Genomic DNA, 20472 nt, shown 5'->3' with positions numbered 1-20472 from the left:
TTTTTTTTTTTTTGGCACGAAACATATCATGTCACACACACTAAAATGTAATAAAGGCAGCTATCAATACTGTTCATATGGATAGCATATTCCTCTGAATTGCTTCCACTAATATGTTCTTCTAATAAGGCTCATTTCTTTTTTTTATTTTCATTTTATTTTTGAAACAGAATCTTAGTCTGTCACCCCAGGCTAAAGTGCACTGGTATGATCTCAGCTCCCTGCAACCTCTGCCTCCTGGGCTCAAGTGATTCTCCTGTCTCAGCCTCCTGTGTAGCTGGGATTACAGGCACGCAACACCACGCCCAGCTAATTTTTATATTTTTATTAGAGATGGGGTTTTACCATGTTGGCCACACTGGTTTCGAACTCCTGACCTCAAGTGATCCTCCTGCCTCGGCCTCCCTAAGTGCTGGGATCACAGGTGTGAGCCACTGCACCTGACCAAGGCTCATTTCTTAATGGATTTAATCTTATTAAACAACTTTTGATGTATCATTGAATTAGATTGACAGTTAAAAACAACCCAGCCCTTTTGTTAACATTATGTATCTAAAATAGGCAGGATGTGGAATGTCTATTGATTTTGGAAGATTCCTAGTGTGGACGTCATTAGTACTGTTTTTCCAGTTTTCCAACTCAAAGGGCACATACTAGGATTGCCTTTTCTAGTCCCTTGGGCTTGGGTAGGTGTATGTGCTGGTTCTAGCCAATGAAGTGGCGATGATTCTGACATATGTCACTCTCCAGAGATCTCAGTTCCCTAATATCACTAGCATTGTTATCAGTGCCGGAACAAGCTGTTCATTTTTGAATAAATACATTTTTCTCTTTCATGAATACTGCAAGTCATGTAAATCGTCTTGTTTACAACTTTGTTTTGATTGCTAGGAGGTTTACGGTCAAAATTATGGGTCTTCCTTTGGCAACTAGTCAGGAGCACAGGGCATGCATTTTTTGTGTGCTAATGTTATCCAGCTTTATGTCTTTGTTACCTACTTTTCTCCTTTGTGCCAACTCTCCTCCCTTATAAAAACATTTATTAGTTTGTTTCAAATATAATTTTCTAGGCAGCTCCAATTCTTTATAGAATAAAGATATTACAAACAAACAAATAATCATGATTGGGACAAGTCAAATAATTTTTCCCCATATAAATGGGTGGAATTCTTCAGATCTGATGTAGCTGAGTTGGGTTAGAGTAATGAAAAAAAGGTTTCCAACAAAACAGTTTTTCCCCCTAACTCCAATGATCACCACTGATAGTTAATTCTAATCTATATTGTTACAGAATTAATTATAAGAACTCAAAAGACATCAATACCAAAGGACTTAAGCTCCTGCATACTTAGGACCTTCCATTCCATCTAGATAACATAATCCTTAAATCAGAGGCAGGGGAGTGGCTTGTACCTATTGTAAATGCTTTCTCCATATCATGCTACTCTACATGGAAATACTGTAAGACTATTCCATTGTTTCAGTAGCTAAAAAATAATTACTGCTTTATTTTATTTCCAGTAAATGGGTCATCAGAAGGCAGAATAAAAACTCAATGCCGGCCAGGCATGGTGGCTCACGCTTGTAATCCCAGCACTTTGAGAGGCCGAGGTGGGCAGATCACCTGAGGTCAGGAGTTCAAGACCAGCCTGACCAACATGGAGAAACCCTGTCTCTACTAAAAATAAAAAAATTAGTCGCGCGTGGTGGCACGTGCCTGAAATCCCAGATACTCAGGAGGCTGAGGCAGGAGAATCACTTGGACCCAGTAGGCAGAGGTTGCAGTGAGCCGAGATCAGGCCATTGTACTCCAGCCTGGGCAACAAGAGTGAAACTACATTTCAAACAACAACAACAACAACAAAACCTCAATGCCAGCTGGCTCTTGAAAGGACAATTCTAAGGCCCCATTGTTATCAATATATCCTGAGACACAGTCTTTGCTCACTGACAACAGTGATCCCTCATTGGTCCAGTTGCTTTCTGGAGTTTTTGCCACAGAACGCTCATGACCTTGTTCACAGTGGTATTGACCTTCTTAGTCTGGTCTAGTTGTTCCTGACTGTGACGATCTCTTAGATCTTGATGGGTGAAGTTATCACATACAGCCTGAGCAGCACCAAGGCCATATTTTAGTTTGTCTTGTGAGTCCTCAATGAAGTCTAGGTAAAGATGACCAGGACGTAGTTCATAGGGGTCTAATGGCTGTGGTTGGTGACAGAGTCATTCTATAAAATACAGGGAAAGTCTTTGGCTCAGAGTCTTCCAACAACATGTGGAGGTATCTTAAGAAGCCTGCACCATGTTTCAGTCTGATCATTTTCTGGAAGGCAATGCAGAGCTATGGAGACACAGATGAAAAATTTCTCTCCACAAATTCTCAGCAACCATCACTAAGGGAATCCGTATATCACACATAATTGGTCTGCTGTTGCTACTGTGGTAACAGAAACTCAAAATGGAACCTGGAGTGCTCCTGAGCAACTTTGAGGTGTTCTTGTAATATTTATGGGTTTTTTTTAATTACTGCTTTTTTCCATTGAAAAATAGGCATCTTGGAAGTTTATACTGACTAAGCTGAAGTGTATTTCTCTTTTTATAGCCTTTCTCTATATCAGGATAAATTCTAAACCACCAGACATGGTTTGTAATCAATAATTTCAAGTGAATAACTTCCAAATGTGTGAACATGCAATGTGGCTAAAATAATGTTTTACCTCAAGATAGAAATAAGGTATTTTTGGCACAAGAGTCTTCAGGAAACCAAGTGAATGATATCAAGTCTCTGAGCAGCAATTTTAAGAAGAAAGTTTGAGCTTCAGAGTGTAGCTCTTTTTTATTTGCTAACTGTAATATTTTAGGCTATATCTATACTATCCTCTGAGCCAGATGCCTCTTTGGCCATGCAATTTTTAATGGTGGTCATCAGTAAAACAAGGTAGATATAAAACAGTCTTTAGATCAGTGTTTATTGCTATAGAAAGTACATTCAAGCCACACTGAGTGATTATAGCTTACACCTACAAAAGGAACAGTGGAATGTACAGAAAATGGCATTAGACCCCACAGAGATCCTGATATACAGAAAGATACCCATCTCCTTATGGAGGAGGCTAAATAATGGTTCTCTAAAGATGTCCACGTCTTAATTCCAGAACCAACTAATGTGTTCCTTTACATGGAGATGGACTTTACAAATGTGATCAAACGAAAGATTTTGAGATGGACAGATTTTTCTGAGTTATCTAGGTGGGCCCAGTGTAATCACAATGAAAACAGCAGGGTCTTAAGGCAGAGAAGGTGTAAATGGGAATGTGTAAATGGAAGGAGAGGGAAAGAGGGAGTGTGACGCAGGGCCACAAGACAAGGAATGAGGACCGTCTCTGTAAGTAACAAAAGGCAAGAAGTTGGATTTTCCCCAGAAGCTTCCAGAAGAAAAGCAGCCCTGCTGACAAAATGATTTTAGATTTCTGATCTCTATAACTCCAAATGAATATATTGTTTAAGTCACTAAATTTGGAATAATTTGTTACAGCAGCAATGGAAAACCAATACATCTCATTTTCTCATCTTTCTGTGATTACGGCATATGAAATTGCCATAACCCTAACTCCAGTGATTGGTACATTACTGCAGCTTTGGTAACGTCAAAAACATGTGTCATGTTTTTGGAAAAATTGACTTTTTTTTTTGGTTTGAGGTTGACAGCTTGCTAAATTTCTCTGTTTCCTCCATTCACTTACACGTATTAACCACATGCATGTACACAGGTGATAAGCTAACCACAAGTCTAGGGGTTTTCCTTGCATTTGAAAACTGTGCTATACGATTTATAAATTCAGCCCCCTTTTCTTCTGCCTCCAAGTTAAACTACAGAAAAGCAAAAGATATTCCACAAAGAGTTGATGAATTAAATAACTGTACTATTTGGAAGTTCTTCTCAGTCTTAACTCCTTTATAAGCTTCTCTCCCTGGAGGTATGGTCTGCAAGAGAAAGCAAGCTCATACTAATAGATATTAATAAGTGGAGTGGAAATCATTGGGGTTGAGTTTAGCTTAGAAGATGATCCTGCTAGAAGAGCCAGATTGCATCACCCAGGTGCACAACAGATGAGATTATGCTATTTAAGGAGGACAGACTGTTGAGAACAGAGCAGGAAAAGAAGATTTCCCATGGCAGAATGAAATAGGCAATCCGGTAAATAGGAGAGAATGGAACTTTGGGGGCAATTACATGAACCTAAAAAATCACCTCTCTGCAACATCTAGGGAAAATTGGTGGAAAGATGATATGTAAGACAGAATACAGGGGAAAGAAATTTTAACAGCAAATTATTGAACAAAATCTAGAAACTGGAAGGTAACAGAATAGTTTGAATTATTATCTACCCCAGATGATTCAGTGTAATCTTTTTGTAATAAGCTTCTTTCATAATGATGTTCATGAAAACTATACTTCAAATTTGCTTGAAAGTCACCTTTTGAAGGAGACACAGGGACGCAGCCATTAAATGGTGATCTTGCTGGTCTCATGAGACCTCTATTACCCAGTAAAGTCTTCATGAGTCTGGGGCCTGATCTTCAACTTTTTGGGTGACTTGACTTTGTCAATTTATCTGAAAATTATCAGGCTTAGAAAACAGTTTATATCAGTGTTTCTCAGTATATTATTAGAACCAACAAGAAACTTTTCCAAAATACCAATGGCTGAGCCTCATTCCTAAATATTCTGATTTATTTTGTCTGGGGTATGTTTCAGGCATTGATAGTTATTAAAAACTCCCCAGGTGATACTTATGTACAACCAGTGCTGAGAACCACTGATTTATATTAACCAAGCTCATATTTTTAAGCTACAACAATAATATTCACAGTGACTGCTTGCTGAGTGCCACAGCATGATGTTCACTACAGTAATAGGTTCTTGACATTTAATTGGAGAGAAAGTGTTATTCCTAATTTATAGATCTGAGAGACAAAGCATAGTTATAGTATCTGAACCCAGGTTTGATTTCAATCTTGGGATCTTAGGGCTTTATTAATTTCTTAATTGATAATAGGAGGTATAAGTGGCAGGAAAGTTAATAATTTGCACAAAATTCTGCTGGCGTTTGAGAACCCAAATAAAAGCATATGGTTATTTAAGACCACAGTTAGAACCACAGGAGTCAAAGCTTTATCTTAAGTAGGATGCATCGATCCACCCACCAGAGTTTGTTAAGTTTCCTGTCTACTCGTGAGGGAGCCTCCTGTGTAAATGCTGGACCCAGCTGTGAAAGGGCCTTCTTTGGACGATGTTCCAGGGACTAGGAGGTTCTTTATTCACAGTTCTTCTGTAAGAATTCAGACCTACCTTGATCTCCTATTATGACATCCCTCAACATATCTGAATTAATTAGATACAGTTTTTCTTGTGATTTTAAATCCCTTTAGGTCACATTTGGAAATAACTTTAATCTCCTTAATGGAGTAAGAAAGGATAGTTTCTAAAAATTTGTAACAGATTTTTTTTTTTTTTTTTTTTTGCTAAAAGGGTATATTAGACATAATAGATATTTTTGTAATAGATGTTATAATGACAGTGGGAACAGGTGTGGAGAGCTCTGCACGCCATGCTAAGAAATGTGTCCTTTATTCCTAATGCAACATCCAGGGTGGGGAGGGTGGCGCTCAGCAGCTTCAAACATGGAGGTATAACATCGGACATTTTACTCAGAATGAATAGTGTTTGAGACTATGCAGAGGATGGTTAGGAAATAGGAGGGGAAAGGAACTTGTGGCAGAGAGATCAATTATATTAGTACAGAAAGAAGATGATGAGAGATAGAGAAAAGGAGGTTGAATCTGAAACATATTCCAAGGGCAGAAAATCTCCAGTTTGCTAACTAATGAATGTGAAAGGTGAGAACAAGTAAGGTGAATTTCTTGGGTTCTGGCTGCAGTAATTGGACAAAATTTCTTTTTCTTTTTTTTTTTTCTTTGAGACAGAATCTCGCTCTGTCGCCCAGGCTGGAGTGCAGTGGCGCGATCTTGGCTCACTGCAAGCTCCGCCTCCCGGGTTCACGCCATTCTCCTGCCTCAGCCTCCCGAGTAGCTGGGACTACAGGCGCCCGCCACCTCGCCCGGCTAGTTTTTTGTATTTTTTAGTAGAGACGGGGTTTCACCGGGTTAGCCAGGATGGTCTCGATCTCCTGACCTCTTGATCCACCCGCCTCGGCCTCCCAAAGTGCTGGGATTACAGGCGTGAGCCACCGCGCCCGGCCAATTGGATGAAATTTCTAGTCACCAAGAAAGGGACAGAGGAGGAGAAACTGGTTGGTTGAGGGAAGAACGAAAAGGGTGCAAAGTGTTAATTCTAGCATGGAAATGTAATTAGGTCAGGTGAGATCTCAAGGAGACTGGTATGTTAGGCTGAGAAGAGCCTTGGAAACCATTGTTATGATGTAGAGCAGGGAGTGATGTAGGATGTTAGAGTTGGGAAGCCAGTTCTAAGAATTGTATCGCACCTGTAGTTTTGCCTAGACACAAGACTACTGCTACTAATGACAACGATAATATTTAAGCGAAATATGTTATATATTGGTGATGAGCTTAATACCTTATATTTAATCCATTGTCACATTTAAATTTTCTCAAATAATATGACATATGTACTAATACATTGCCTTTCTAGAGAAGTGGAAAATAATGAATCACCGGATCCTTCACTAAATAATGATCTCATCTAATACATTAGAGTTTTTAATGATATTGTAATTCCCCTTTCACCCCAGAAGATTCTTTGGCACATAGAACTCCATGGGCCAAAAAAATACCTGGCACATAGTTTGGCTGGATAAATGGTGAAAGTTACATTTCACAGGATTACCCTTATAGCCGAGAGGCTTTGGCTAACAGTCATGGGAAAAGTAGGAGGATTGATAAAATCTTGCATTTATGAAGGGTTGAGGAAGTAGAAAAGGTTAACCTAGCAAAGTAATTTTTAAACCACTTTACTGTGCAGGCTTCTTTAGAAAATCTGATGGATACTACAAACCCCTTTCCACGAAAAAGGCACATCCAAGAGCATGCACATTCCTACAATTTTGAATAAAGTTGAAGTTCATTGATAAAATAGGCTTAAGATGTGCCCCGGCATACACATCTTCAAATACTCTTCACAATTTCTTCTAAAGTACCCCTGCTTCCACTGCAAGGAAATTTTTTCTTCTCTCCTACTATAGTCAAATGTTGATATAACTGGAATTAAGCATTAGAGCATTTTTGAAGCATACACATATACGGTTTTTCTCACTTCCCAATTCAGGTTGAAGCAAATCTAAGTCCTTTCTTAAACTGACTTTTTGGAGGCCTTTGAGAATCCTCAAATGGATATCCCGGACACTAAGAATATGGGCAAATTGCACAAACCTTTAGTAAATTGTTGGTTATCCACAGATGTCAATTAATCCTTGTATACATTTAATAATATACTCATATCTGTGAACTGCTCCTTACAACTAAAACTAACTATGTGTTCAGGGAATATAAATAGATGTTAATATCAGCCTGAGAACAGCATAATTAGGATGAGAAAGTAGCGCCAAAATAATTATATAACATACTACAAATTATCACCAAATTAGTATAAATTGAGATTCATCATTATTACATTGTCAGGATTTATCCAAAGTAATGAACTTATCAATTAAGTGGCTCAAAGATTATCAAAGGACTGGAGAAACTTTAAGAAAGAATGAACTGCTTAATTAATTTCCTATTTCTTTGAGAGCCTACTAAGTACAAGCAAGTTCTTTATATCTAAACGCCGGTAAGAGGACTCTTGGTCACGTGTGCATGGAAGCTCAGAGCTGATGGAAATATTAGCAGGCTTTGATAATGTTATTTATAGATGAGGTGACTGAGTTGAAGAGGCATCAGTAGAATTTCTCGAAGCTGCCCGTTTACAGGATGTGAGCAACGCGAGTGATGTGAACATCATACTCTGATCTGAAATTCCAGACCTGTCATTGAGTGTGTGACCTGAAGCCTCATGTTCCTCATCTATGACATAGACTATTTTGAGAGGATAAAAAGAGATCATTCCAGTCAAACACACAGCACATTATGCATGCAGGGAATACCAGATAAATGGTAGTTATTTTACTCTATTAGGGAAAAAGCAGAACTTGCAAATGGGTCTCCCAACTTTCAGTCTAAGATTCTAGTCACCATCCCTCACTGGCAGGAATATACCTATATAACAAACCTGCACATGTACCCCTGAACAGAAAACAAAAGTTCAAAAATAAATAAGTAGGTCATGCGCAGTGGCTCATGCCTGTAATCCCAGCACTTTGGGAGGCCGAGGCAGGCAGATCACCTGAGGTCGGGCGATTGAGACCAGCCTGGCCAACATAGAGAAACCCCGTCTCTACTAAAAATATAAAATTAACTGGGCGTTGGGGCACATGCTTGTAATCTCAGCTGCTTGGGAGGCTGAGGCAGGAGAATCACTTGAAACTGGGAGGCGGAGGTTGCAGTGAGCCGAGATCACGCCACTGCACTCCAGCCTGGGCAACAAGAGCGAAACTCTGTCTCAAATAAAATAATAAATAAATAAATTAAAAGTTTTTTAATTAAAAAAAGAAGGTATCTTTATGGTATTAGGCCAATTTGCAAGCATTGGATAGTTTTACACTTGCTACATTCATTTTCAAGGTCTTTTTTTGCCTTAATGGGGCAGAGATTTGGGTTTTTATTCTTCTTGTTGCTTCCACTATTGTATCTCCAACACCTTCAATCAGTGCTCAACAAATAAGTATTGAATAAAAGAATAAATTTCTCTACGATATCCCTACCACATTCTCTACTTGGCCATGGGACATTTGATATAATTTGCATTTCTTTTTTTTTTTCTTTTTTATTATACTTTAAGTTCTAGGGTTACATGTATACAACGGGCAGGTTTGTTACATATGTATACTTGTGCCATGTTGGTGTGCTGCACCCATCAACTCGTCATTTACATCAGGTATAGCTCCCAATGCCATCCCTCCCCGCTCTTCCCTCCCCATAATAGGCCCCGGTGTGTTGTTCCCCTTCCAGAGTCCAAGTAAACTCATTGTTCACCATTTCTTAAGGAATTGTGTAAAGCTAGACATGATTGGATGTTTGAGAATAAAATGAAACACCTTCATTCAAGAAGTGCAAGGCTTAACTAAAATATGTTTCAGGTTGCAATAAGACAAGAATCAGTTGACATCTTGTTGTACACAACAGTTGCAGAAGAGGTTACATTTTTTTTTCCTTTCAAAGCCTCAGATAAGTTTTAAATCCCACACCTGCCACTTGCTAGCTCTGTGACCTTGGGCAAGTTACAAAATCTCTCTGGGCTCTGTCAGTTTCTTCTATACAGAATTTTCTTGTAAATATTACATGACTGATGCATTTAACCTGTTTAGCACAGTGCCAGCCTCCGGTACGTGTTCAGTATAAAATGGCCCCTGAGGTCTTTGGCCTATTCTATGTGTTTATGATGAAAAAAATGATTGACTTATAGATCTGACTTGGTGGGCACATGTTTACAATCCCTTAGCATAGTGTGCCATGCTTGACTTGATGTTTTCTATCATGAGAGATCACAGCCAATGGTTACTTCTGTCTTATCTAAATGAGAGATGAAACCAATTTAACCATCTCTGCCATCATTACAGCCAGTGGGCACAACATACATGAGGAGAGAATCAATGCACAAAATTATTTGATTAACTAGCATTGTCCTTGCACTTCCTAGCAGAGGAAAACCAGGCATTTAAGAAAACAAACAACAAAAAACTGTTTTCTTCCTCGCCTTGTTTTTATGTTAATTGAAAGAGATAAAAAACAAAAAAGTGGATGGGGGGCATGCAAGAGCATGCAAGAGCATGCAAATGTTGACAGGAGAAAATGCAATATAGCTGTACAAACTATTTTGGTGCTAAATGTTTTATGGAGACTAATGGCTCAATTATAGCTAAATACTCGTTGCCACTAGCGTTGTGGGAGAAAAAATCCTTCCTCGATTTGTTCATATAAAGGAGAGAGCAGGTTTTCTGAGTGTGAAACAGTGTGTTCATGCTCACCTGCTGGCCATTCTCCAGCTCAGGAAATTGGCCCAGCCCCCAGGGGGCTTCCCACTGAATGGAGCAAGGCAGTGCCACCTTGCTTTTTCATCAGAGAACCATTAGGAATGGGTGCCTGAAATAGCGATTTGCTCACTCAATCCTACTATAGATTTAAAAGTAACTAGGCAGTTCTCCAAAGAGCTGAATTTATTTTCAGGAAGTGAAGTCACAGGCTCAGATGCATTACAGTTCCTTAATAGTATAGGATTTCATAGTTGAACAAAGCCTTTCTTTCGGGGTAACAGAGGCATGGAGGAGCAACTCACCCAAATGTACTTGGCAGAGATGAGAGTATAGCAGACTCACTGGGGTAGAAGAAAATATGACTTTGGGGATGATTTACTGAAAGAATCTAGAACAGTTCTTGGCTCATTCATTCGTTTGGTTCATTTATTCATTTGACAGAGCTGTACTGAACACTCGTTATGTGTCAAATAATGTAGTAGGTGCTAGGGATTTGGGGGCAAAGGACAAAGAAGGTTTCTGTCCTCTTGGAACTTACAGTGTAGTAAGGGATATGGATAACACATGAGTAAATGTGTTAATTCACTATGATTTTTATTGTGGTGACGGAGCAAACTAAGTAGAGTGAAGGGATATAGAGAATGAGAAGGGAGCTTCCTCTCTTTTATCTCCCAAGAGATATTCATGAAAACTTAGGTGGGAATGACTGGGAATTTAGAATGTTCCTGGATTTGGCAACCGCAAATGCAAAGGCTATGATGTGGGGAGAAAAGGCTGTGTCACGTGGCCAGAAAGGATTCCTCTGAAATGAGTATCAGATACTGGAGGCCAGCAAGAAGGCTGAAGAGAGAGGCAAGGTCAGCTCACGCAGGCCTTGGTACTTTCTATATATTTAAGAGTATGCTCAGTATATGGTAGATAAAATTACCTTAGCTTCAATTTTCAGTTGCAAAAGAGGAATAATACCAATCATATTAGAAGTTCTTGGGTCACTTACATGAGATGGTTGCTTAGCACCCAGCATCCTGCTAGGCACAAGTTGGGAATTCCATAGGTAGAGCTTTCTTGCCCTTTGCTTCATTCTTTAAATTCATCTCATTTCAGCCGTTCCCTCAGTAAAATCACACTCGGTATGAATGAGGGTGTATAAGGATAAACAGCAAAGAGTCAGTGAAAGAGTAGTTGGACTTGGGGAAATGAGAGTAAGGAGGAGCAGTGGTTTCCACGGTGAAGGCAGGTTACAGAGAGAGCAGCATCTTTTCAAAGCATCAGGACCATGCTGCGAGGTGGTGGGTGGGTAAGTTGGGGAGAGGACACATGCAACCTTCTGGTTTATGGAAACTTTCCAACTGTAGAAATTCATGAAGAAAGTTCATATGAAAGCCCTATCTTCTGTAGCCTAATCAAGTCTTGACATTCAAATTTCAAATGAATTTTGGAGAAATAACTTCTCAGATTCTCATCATATAGTACTTGTTCAATATGAATAGAAATAATTACTTTGCTGGAGTAATTAGCATGCCCAAGAATAACTATAGACTTTTCCCCAATTTTTACTTTTGGATAAATGTTAAATATCTTTAAAGTGCCTTTGATTTCTTCTTTTCTTAAGAATCATGGAAAGGTGGGAAAATATGATAAAGATGCAGGGAAATGCAGGATAATGATGGCAAATGCACATAAAGAGAGTACCACATTGACCTGGCAGAGAAATGTTCTTGGCAGTGATTTCAGTTACCAGAAAAGTAAAAGCTATTAATACTAATGTTATCTAAAGAAGACCAGCAGCATATGGTTGTGTTTTTTTCCAGACATTTCTGAAAGCCTACTTCAGAATAGTCATCCATACTGCTTGGGGGCCCTTCAGAGTAAAGTGAGCACACAGGCTCTGAGATGAGGCAGTCTGGAGACCACATGTCAGCCTAGCCAGGCTCAGAGAGTGATCTTATATGGGCCACTTATCCTGTCTGAGCATCAGTTGCCTCACCTCGAAAGCGAGAATACCCAACTCACCTCAGGGGGTGGTTTGAGATTGATGCTATGATCATGTAGGATGCCATGCACCTTCGTTGGTACCTCTTAGGACCCTCGGTAAAAGAGGTAAGTCTCCTTCCTTTCCTTTCCTTGGGTTCAAGGATTAGTGGAATGGCAGCCAGAATCAGGAACCAGAACTCCTGAGTCCTCAGCCTCCCTAGGGAATCTCTTAGTCGACAAGTCTCTGTTTCTACAGGTTTTTCCCCGGGGCAAATGGAGCAAGTTAAGCTGGATCACATAGAGTGCTTAGGCCTTACTTTGACCAGAACAGAAAAGTTCTGATGTCTCCAATATCCCATTTCAAGCACATCCGCCTCTGGAGGTTCCAATGAAGTCCTGTTAAGCTGACCTGAGTCCTCTGTAGTTATTCCAAAAAGAGCAATTGCCCTTTTACATGCAATACGGGAGGAATTTCATGCTAGGACCTTTAAAAAAGGTTCTTATCTCCAAAGTATTTGCAGATTATTAGTCTAGAACGAAAACTGGATGAGCCGTCTCTTTAGTGTCTTCCTCCAAGCCTCACAGCCACTCTTAACACTAAAATGATTAGGAAAAGCAAACATAGGTTAAAACATAAGAGAGAGGATAGAGAGAAAAACGTCTGTGTCAGTGGCTGGCACAAAGCTGAACTAATCCTACTCCCTGCTGTCCCGGCTAGACATTTCTTGAGAGTGCTGCTCTTAGATATTTTGCTTTTGTTTTTGTCTTAATTGTCCTTTGAATGATGTCATCCCCAGGCTACTAGGAAAGAGCCACTTCTATCAAAGGAACTTCAAGTCCAAATTTAGTGAAATAGAAGCAGCCCTTCCCTGCCACCACCGTACACTGTTCTTGCCTATTCCAGACCTGCCCTTGGGAGAGGTGTGGCCAGTTATGTGAGACAAATGAGTATCTAGCAAAGAGAAGCCTCATCAGAAAATCATTCTCTTAAATCTAACAGACGTCCTCAACCTCTGTTACAACAGGCTCCTGGGAAGGGAAGCTTCTTTGCCTTTTGAGGGCTACACATAAATCTGGGTGTTTTTCTCAGTTCTGACCCACACACTTCATTACATCCTTTAATGAACTGTGTTAACATTCTCAAATGAAGCCTTATGATAAAGGATTACTGATTGCGTTTCTTTACCTTTAAAGTTCTTCAGTTGTTGACACTACTGCCACATGCTTGCTTGCTTTATTGAGAGATAATTTTAATATCTAAAGATTTGTTAATGTAACTATAGCATAGAATTAAGAAACCAATACTTTTCTGCCTAACAGGAGTGACAGCATGTCATGGTGGAGAAAGCACTGGATGTATGACTCTGGCGATGTCATTTTATATCTTGCAAAGTGTGAGAATTAGATATGGTGATGTCTGTAATTGCTTTCAATGCAACTTTGTGTTCCCAGCTTTTTATTTTATTTATTTAATTTTTTGGGGACAGAGTCTCGCTCTGTCACTCAGGCTGGAGTGCAGTGACATAATCTTGGCTCGCTACAACCTCCACCTCCCAGGTTCAAGTGATTCTCTTGCGTCAGCCTCCCAAGTAGCTGGGATTACAGGTGCCCATCACCACACCTGGCTAATTTTTTTTGTATTTTTAATAGAGACCGAGTTTCACCATGTTAGCCAGGCTAGTCTTGAACTCCTGACCTCAAGTGATCCTCCTGCCTTAGCCTCCCAACTCTAACTTTAAATAGATTTCTTTTTTACTCTAATCATCCAGCAGATAATAGAAACATTTGGTTAACTTTTTTGACTGTCGATGTTCAGTGCAATTAAAAACTCAATTCTGAACTCAACGGTTGTGTGGAAGTGCTCTGCAAGTGTGAGATGGAGCACCAGAGAGTCAGGCCAGATGACTATTTGAAAGGAGCTCTTTCTAGTGATTCAAGAATCCACAGTTCTGCATTCCTGTGGAGGGGTTTATCTACTTATGAAATCACCAGCCCTTACCGTCAACAACATAGCAATCCCAGACCTTTTAAACAAAACAGTACAATAACAGCTTGTGTTATTTAGATAAAAACATTGCCTATGCCACAATAACGACTTAAACATAAAGAGATGGCAGGCAGACCACATAAATAAAACCTGGCTATTTTTTCTTTCTTCCAGGTTCAATCATCTGATCTTTTATTAATGCTTCTATTTTAAACATTTCGCTAGCCTTTCCAGATGTGTATTACAAGATGTTTAGCAGTACCCACTAGTTGCCAGTGGAGGACCCTGTTCCAAATATGACACCCCGAAATGTCTTCAGACATTGCTCTAAGTTTCCAGGGGGCAAAATCATTCTGGAGTGAGAAGTACTAGTCTATGCTTTTTTTTCCTTCTAATTCTGAATTTACTTTTTTGGGTTTTTTTTTTGAGTCGAAGTTTCGCTCTTGTTGCCCAGGCTGGAGTGCCTGGAGTGCAATGGTGCGATCTCGGCTCACTGCAACCTCCGCCTTCCGGGTTCAAGGGATTCTCCTGCCTCCACCTCCCAAGTTGCTGAGATTACAGGCATGTGCCACCAGGCCGGCTAATTTTGTATTTTTAGTGGAGATGGGGTTTCTCCATGTTGGTCAGGCTGGTCTCGAACTCCCAACCTCAGGTGATCCCGCCTGCCTCGGCCTCCCAGTGAATTTGCTTTCTTAAACATAAGACCAAGTGCTCAGAAATTATTGTTCTATTGTTATTATTCTGAACATTACTCATGTCTTCATTTATGTAGGATTTCACAACTTACTAAGTATTTCCACCCACATTGTCTGTGGAGATTAATGCATAGCAGTTTATTGTCTACAACAAATTAGAAGAAAGAGGCATCTTTTCTGTAACTGTCCCTGTATGCCTTTTTTTATTGTGTTTGCAATCCTGCATGTTTGACAAAAGGGGCCTTGCCATGAGGAAGATGTATTTAGGACGAGTCAGGCATTGTGTAAATGAAATCTGGCACAGTCTTTTCAGGAGACAAGAGAGAGAGAGAGAGAGAGAGAGAGAGAGAGAGAGATGTTTAATCATCTCGAAATGATGTCCTCCTCTCATCTTCTGCTGGTAGGAGTCACATACCACTTGGTCCACCCATAGAAGCACACATTTACAACTAAACACTCACATACAGCTTCACCGAAGCCCCATGAACTCTCTGAGCCCCTTGCCTCTTTAAAAGGGCTCTGAAAATTATAATCTTCAGCCTAAACTGGACTGCTGCAGTTTTATCATGCTGCATGAAGTGAAAACTAGATGGCATTTTTGAAAAATAGAAAATAACATTTCTCCCACACTTGCACCTCCTCCCTAGCCCTCTTACCTGCTTAAGGATTTCAGCGGCTGTTTCATGTGAACAATCAAATATCACATAGAACTCCTTGCCTTTCTTCATCTCCTTGAGTAAAGGCTTGGCATCTTTATTCCCAGAGGGCAGCTGGCGGATTTTGATTTTAATATTATATCTGGAGGGAGCTTTGATGAGCTCTTGTAGACGAATTAGACCTAGAAAATGACATCCAATCATGCAACAGAGACTGTTCTGTCGACAGAGTATTGTTTATTGTTATCTATAGTTAAACTTGTTTCAACTCCAAAATGTACCCACTGACCACCTTCCTAACGGTTACACTCCTGACTTCCCATTTGTTACTCATCTTTCTGTGGTGGATCATACTATTTCCCCTTTGTGGGTATGTGTGGCTTGGAAGCATAATTTTGTCAGGAGCATTTTAAATTTATTTAGAATGCAATTGTCCTTTCCAGCTTTCAGCAAACACCTCCCATCTTTAACAAATCAAGCCTGCAACTGTAAAACTTGGTAAACAAAAAGTTGGTTGAAGTTTCCAAAAGAGTTCGATGAAATAGATCACACCTGCTCACTTACAAAGCTAATAGAATATGGAGATTTGTCGAGGCTATAAACTTCTGTTAGCCTTTTATTAAGTATTTATATAAAAATACTCTTAACCAGCTAATTAGTCGGGTTGCTGTATATAATCTTTCAGTTCCTGCCATATAAACTATTTGTAAATGGCTCATGCTCATTACATTTTCTTCCTAATATATTTGAATGCTAAATGGGAAAATCCTACTTGATTTTTTTAAAAGACCATAGAATTTTTAGAAATTATGATCATAAAAGCAGAAACAGAATTTTAAAAAAATTCTCTATTGGTTATTGCAACAAAACATATATGTCTAACTAACTTGATGGAGAATGTTTGGTTTACCACAGGTGTGGATGTATTGATTTGCACTGTTTCCTAATAGAAGTGCTTTACTAGGGCAAGGAAAGCCACTGTGTAAAAGACTCCCTCTTATTTCCTCTAATGTTAACAGGTGCTCACTATGCTGCACCTTGGCTCTCAGAGTAAGGACTTCTGTCACACTGAAAAATTGAAGGTTTTTTTTTGTTTGTTTGTTTTGTATGCAGTTCTGTGCCTTCAGGGTTTGTCAGCTTTAGGTAATCAATAGGGAATATTAAGCTTTATGAGTATTCAGATGAAAATTGTGATATGTTCAGTGCAAGATTCAGCATGGATTCCAGCTACTGCCAAACTCACATTTTTCTTTTTCTTGTTTTACTTATGTAGCTACTTTTTTTTTTTTTTTTTTTTTTTTTTTTTTTTTTTTTTTTTTAACTAGACGGTACATTTTTTGTGTGTGGCTCAAATGAGGAAAGGTTTCTCTACCACCATAGTTAGGTTTGATTCTGATGTACAATAAATGTATAATGATATTGAACTTCAGAGTTAAATGTGTGGGAGTGGTAGAATGGGAGGGTAGTTGCTGTAGAACCTTATCAAGATTTAGGGCTCATGATCTGATATGGCTTGGCTCTGTGGCCCCACTCAAATCTCATCTCGAACTGTAATCCCCATGTTTCGGGGGAGGAACTTGGTGGGAGGCAATTGGATCATGGGGGTGGATCTCCCCCATGCCGTTCTTGTGATAGTGAGTGGATTCTCACGAGATCTGTTGGTTGAAAAGTGTGGCACTTCCCCCCGGCTCTCTCTGTCTTTTCTGCCAACATGTATGACATTTCTTCCTTCCCCTTTACCTTCCACCATGATTGTAAGTTTCCTGAGGCCTCCCAAGCCATGTGGAAGTATGAGTCAATTAAACCTCTTTTCATTATAAATTACTCAGTCTCAGGTAGTTATTTATAGCTGTGTGAAAATGGACTAATACATGAACCTTTTGTCTTTTTACACAAAAATTGAATTGCTAGAATAACAGGCTTCCTGGATTCTTGCTCCTTTTCAAATCAGTCAATGTGGTTGAAGTCCCTCAGGTACTTATAATCACCTGCTTGTCTTCTCACTTCCAGAGCCACATCCTGAACTACAGAGAAACATTAAAAATGAAAGAAAATATAGAACGTGTGTTCATATATTTGTTATTCATAATATGTGTTAATCTTTGAAATAATCCTATGATGTAACCATTATTCCTATTATTATTTAAATGAAGAATTCAGGGCCCAGAGTAGTTAAGTAACTTACAAAGATAGTTAAGAAGAATCCTGGATTAAAATTGCTGTTTGTGAATCCAACACTTAATCTTTTGACATCACCATCCTGCCTTATAAATACAAGTTGTTAGTGCTGAGGGAACAGATACGGCTTAGGACTGTTTGATGAGATGGAGAAAAAATAGAGACTTCAGGCTGCCTGAGTTTCTCTCCTGTTTTCTCTTATCACTCACCTGCTTTGCAATCACATAGATTTTGTTTTTCATGACTATAACCACAAGGGACAGTTTAATGTGGTCTCTAAATAACATGGAGAAAACATTTAAAAAGTGCATTTCGTGTGCTGCAATGAACTGCTCTCTTTTTCTGTGTTGAATAGAATGTCACATCTTTCTATCATGATGACTTACATATTTATGGGATTTAAAGTTGACATACATTTTCTCACTTCTTTCATTTATTTTTATGGGAAAACATTTGCTGGATGCTCATTAGATGCCAAGTTTCATGTTAGGCCCTGAGGGTGCAAGACAACACAAACTGCTTCAGAGTCCTCACAGCCAGGAGGAGAATTTTATCCCTGCTCTCTTGAGGTAGATGGGGCATCAATTACCACTTAATTTTACAGATTATGAGCTAAGGCTGCTGCAGGCTGGAGTAACTTGCTCAAGGTTATATAGCTAATAAATGGCAGACCCAGGGATTAAGGCCAAATCCACCTTCTGATACCAAATTTAGGGCTCTTTCCTCCAAATCAGTGGCCCCTCCCAACTTCAGGATCTCTTGTCAACTGACTGAATGAAAAACTAATTAACAAGCTGACTAATTAACTATATTAATAAATAGCTATATAAGTAAACAGAGAAAGAACATTTTAGACCAGCACACAATATTAAATCCTTATTTGGCACACTAGACCATTAATAAACACACACCCCCAAATGTGACCATCAACTTTTAAAATAGTTTCATAAAAGAAGGTATATTTTAATACCAATAGAGGAAATGGGAGAAAGACTAGTTTCTAATTGGAATAAATTTATCTTTTACAAAAAGCTCACTGTTAAACTCCTACTTTTCTCCTTTTGCCAGTATACAGGTAAAATGGCTTCAGAAAGGGGGAGGATCAGCAGATTTAAAGATTAGGGACCGAAACTGGGGCGAGAACAAAGAACAGGGATGGAGTGAGTTTTACATTTCTCTTCCTGAAGCAATTGTTTGCTTAAGAAAAGCCTTTCTGCCTTCATTAGCAAATGATGGAGAATTTACAATTCAAAAGACACAGTAGACAACATTTAGAGAAAGCTTTCCCTTATATTTGCATTTTGCAGCAATCCATCAGTCATTTACATTTCGTTGTAATGAGCAGTTAAAAATCATTTGCTAAACAAATAATTACTTCAGAGGGAGGACATTGATTTAGGCACAACACCTAGCTTTGCTAATCCTTCCGTGTGTGGAAGCCAGCCCTGATGGAGTGACCCAGCCCTGCCAGGACCCCAGTTGCAGTGAATGGTAAAGGTGCGTATCATGCTGATAAGGTGAATTTTCTTCTGGCTCACTGAGATGGAGAGAATTTAAAAATAAGACGTAGATAAGAGAGAGCCAGACAAACCCAATAGAGGGACATGCAACAATAAAACTGACCTGGACTCTTTAAAAATGTCAGTGTCATATATGGCAAAAGAAGGCTGAATTGTCTGAATCGAAGGAGACGAAAGGGATTGACAACTGAATGCCATTTGTGATCCTGGGACAATTATCAAATATATACTATTATTTTGCCAATAACAATATTAGCAAATATATATTTCTATGTATTTAGATAACATTATTATGTTATTGTTAAGTCTCCTGTACTTGATAATCGTAGTGTGGTTGTAACGAGAAAGGTCCTTCCTAGGAAATTCATGCTAATGTATTTATAGGGAAAAAGGTCAAGATGTCTGCAGCTTACTTTCAAATGGTTCAACAGTGCTACTACTTAGTATTATTTTTATTGTTGTAGGTGTTTCTATATTAAGAGAATGATAGAGCATTACAGCAAATGAGGCCAAATGATAATAAATGATGAATCTAGTTGAAGGGTGTACAGGAGTTTATTGTACATGTCCTGCAACTTTTCTCTAAGTTCAGATCTTTCTAAATAAAAAGACAAAACGTACAGATACAAAATAATATCATAAAAGTCTCTTCCACTTGTATCCCCAAGAATGAAATTGGAAATGCAACTTTGGTTGAATAAACGCTTTACAGAAAGAAGACTGTTTTTTTTCACATGAATTTGAGCTGAGCTCTGCATATAGATACAACTTTCAAAAATATCCAAATGGCCAATTCTAAACACTTGCTTTGGCCGCCTGTCTACTCGGTGCACTCAGATGTGACACAGAAAAAATGCTGATTTGCATGCACATTGGGTAACTCAGGCAACAGGTGGAGCATATGGAGGAGGAAAAAAAAACCTCTGCTATTTCCAGTGAGCATTGAAAATTTCCTATGCCTTCCTTTTAAGTAATAACAAACTTTGCTATTTAGATTGCCCCTTTTTATGAAGTCTGCTCCATGCCTTATAAGTAGCGAAATAAACCCTAGAATATACTTCTGAGGTGAATAGGTGTCAGTGCTATTTCACAGTGAGGAAAGTGAGGCATGGTGAGGTTAATTGTTTGGATTGGCCCTGAAAATGGGTCACAAATAGCAGGAATTGGAAGAGACCTTCAGGTCAAACTCCTCTTGACGCATGAGTCCCCTCTACACAGCCACTGCTGAACACCTCTCAGTGTGAGAAATTCTCTACCTTACACCGCAGTCCAATCCATTTCTCAATAGCTTTAGCTATCTTTAATGAGTCTCAGTTCAAAAGAAAAGTACCTAGGTTTTCTTGAGTCTTAATC

General features: G+C 39.1%; 2 protein-coding genes and 1 long non-coding RNA gene across 8 annotated transcripts in view; 1 reads left to right on the top strand and 2 right to left on the bottom strand.

Moving 5' to 3' along the window:
* RWDD2B (RWD domain containing 2B) overlaps positions 1-20472 on the bottom strand; it is a 1177964-nt gene that overhangs the window by 646423 nt on the left and 511069 nt on the right. The window lies entirely within an intron of this gene.
* The window catches only part of GRIK1 (glutamate ionotropic receptor kainate type subunit 1), a 406887-nt gene that overhangs the window by 119837 nt on the left and 266578 nt on the right, over positions 1-20472 (bottom strand). For all 6 annotated transcript variants that reach the window (XM_050784706.1, XM_050784709.1, XM_050784707.1 and 3 more), the window contains exon 4: positions 15422-15603. In XM_050784706.1, coding sequence (XP_050640663.1) covers positions 15422-15603 — 182 coding nt within the window. The remainder of the gene's footprint in view (positions 1-15421; positions 15604-20472) is intronic.
* Positions 1-20472, top strand: part of LOC126950746 (uncharacterized) — a 148426-nt gene that overhangs the window by 103572 nt on the left and 24382 nt on the right. The gene's annotated exons all lie outside the window — the stretch shown is intronic.

Source organism: Macaca thibetana, chromosome 3, assembly GCF_024542745.1.
Source record: "Macaca thibetana thibetana isolate TM-01 chromosome 3, ASM2454274v1, whole genome shotgun sequence".
Classification (NCBI taxonomy): domain Eukaryota; kingdom Metazoa; phylum Chordata; class Mammalia; order Primates; family Cercopithecidae; genus Macaca; species Macaca thibetana.
This window is presented reverse-complemented; position numbering and strand designations above follow the sequence as displayed.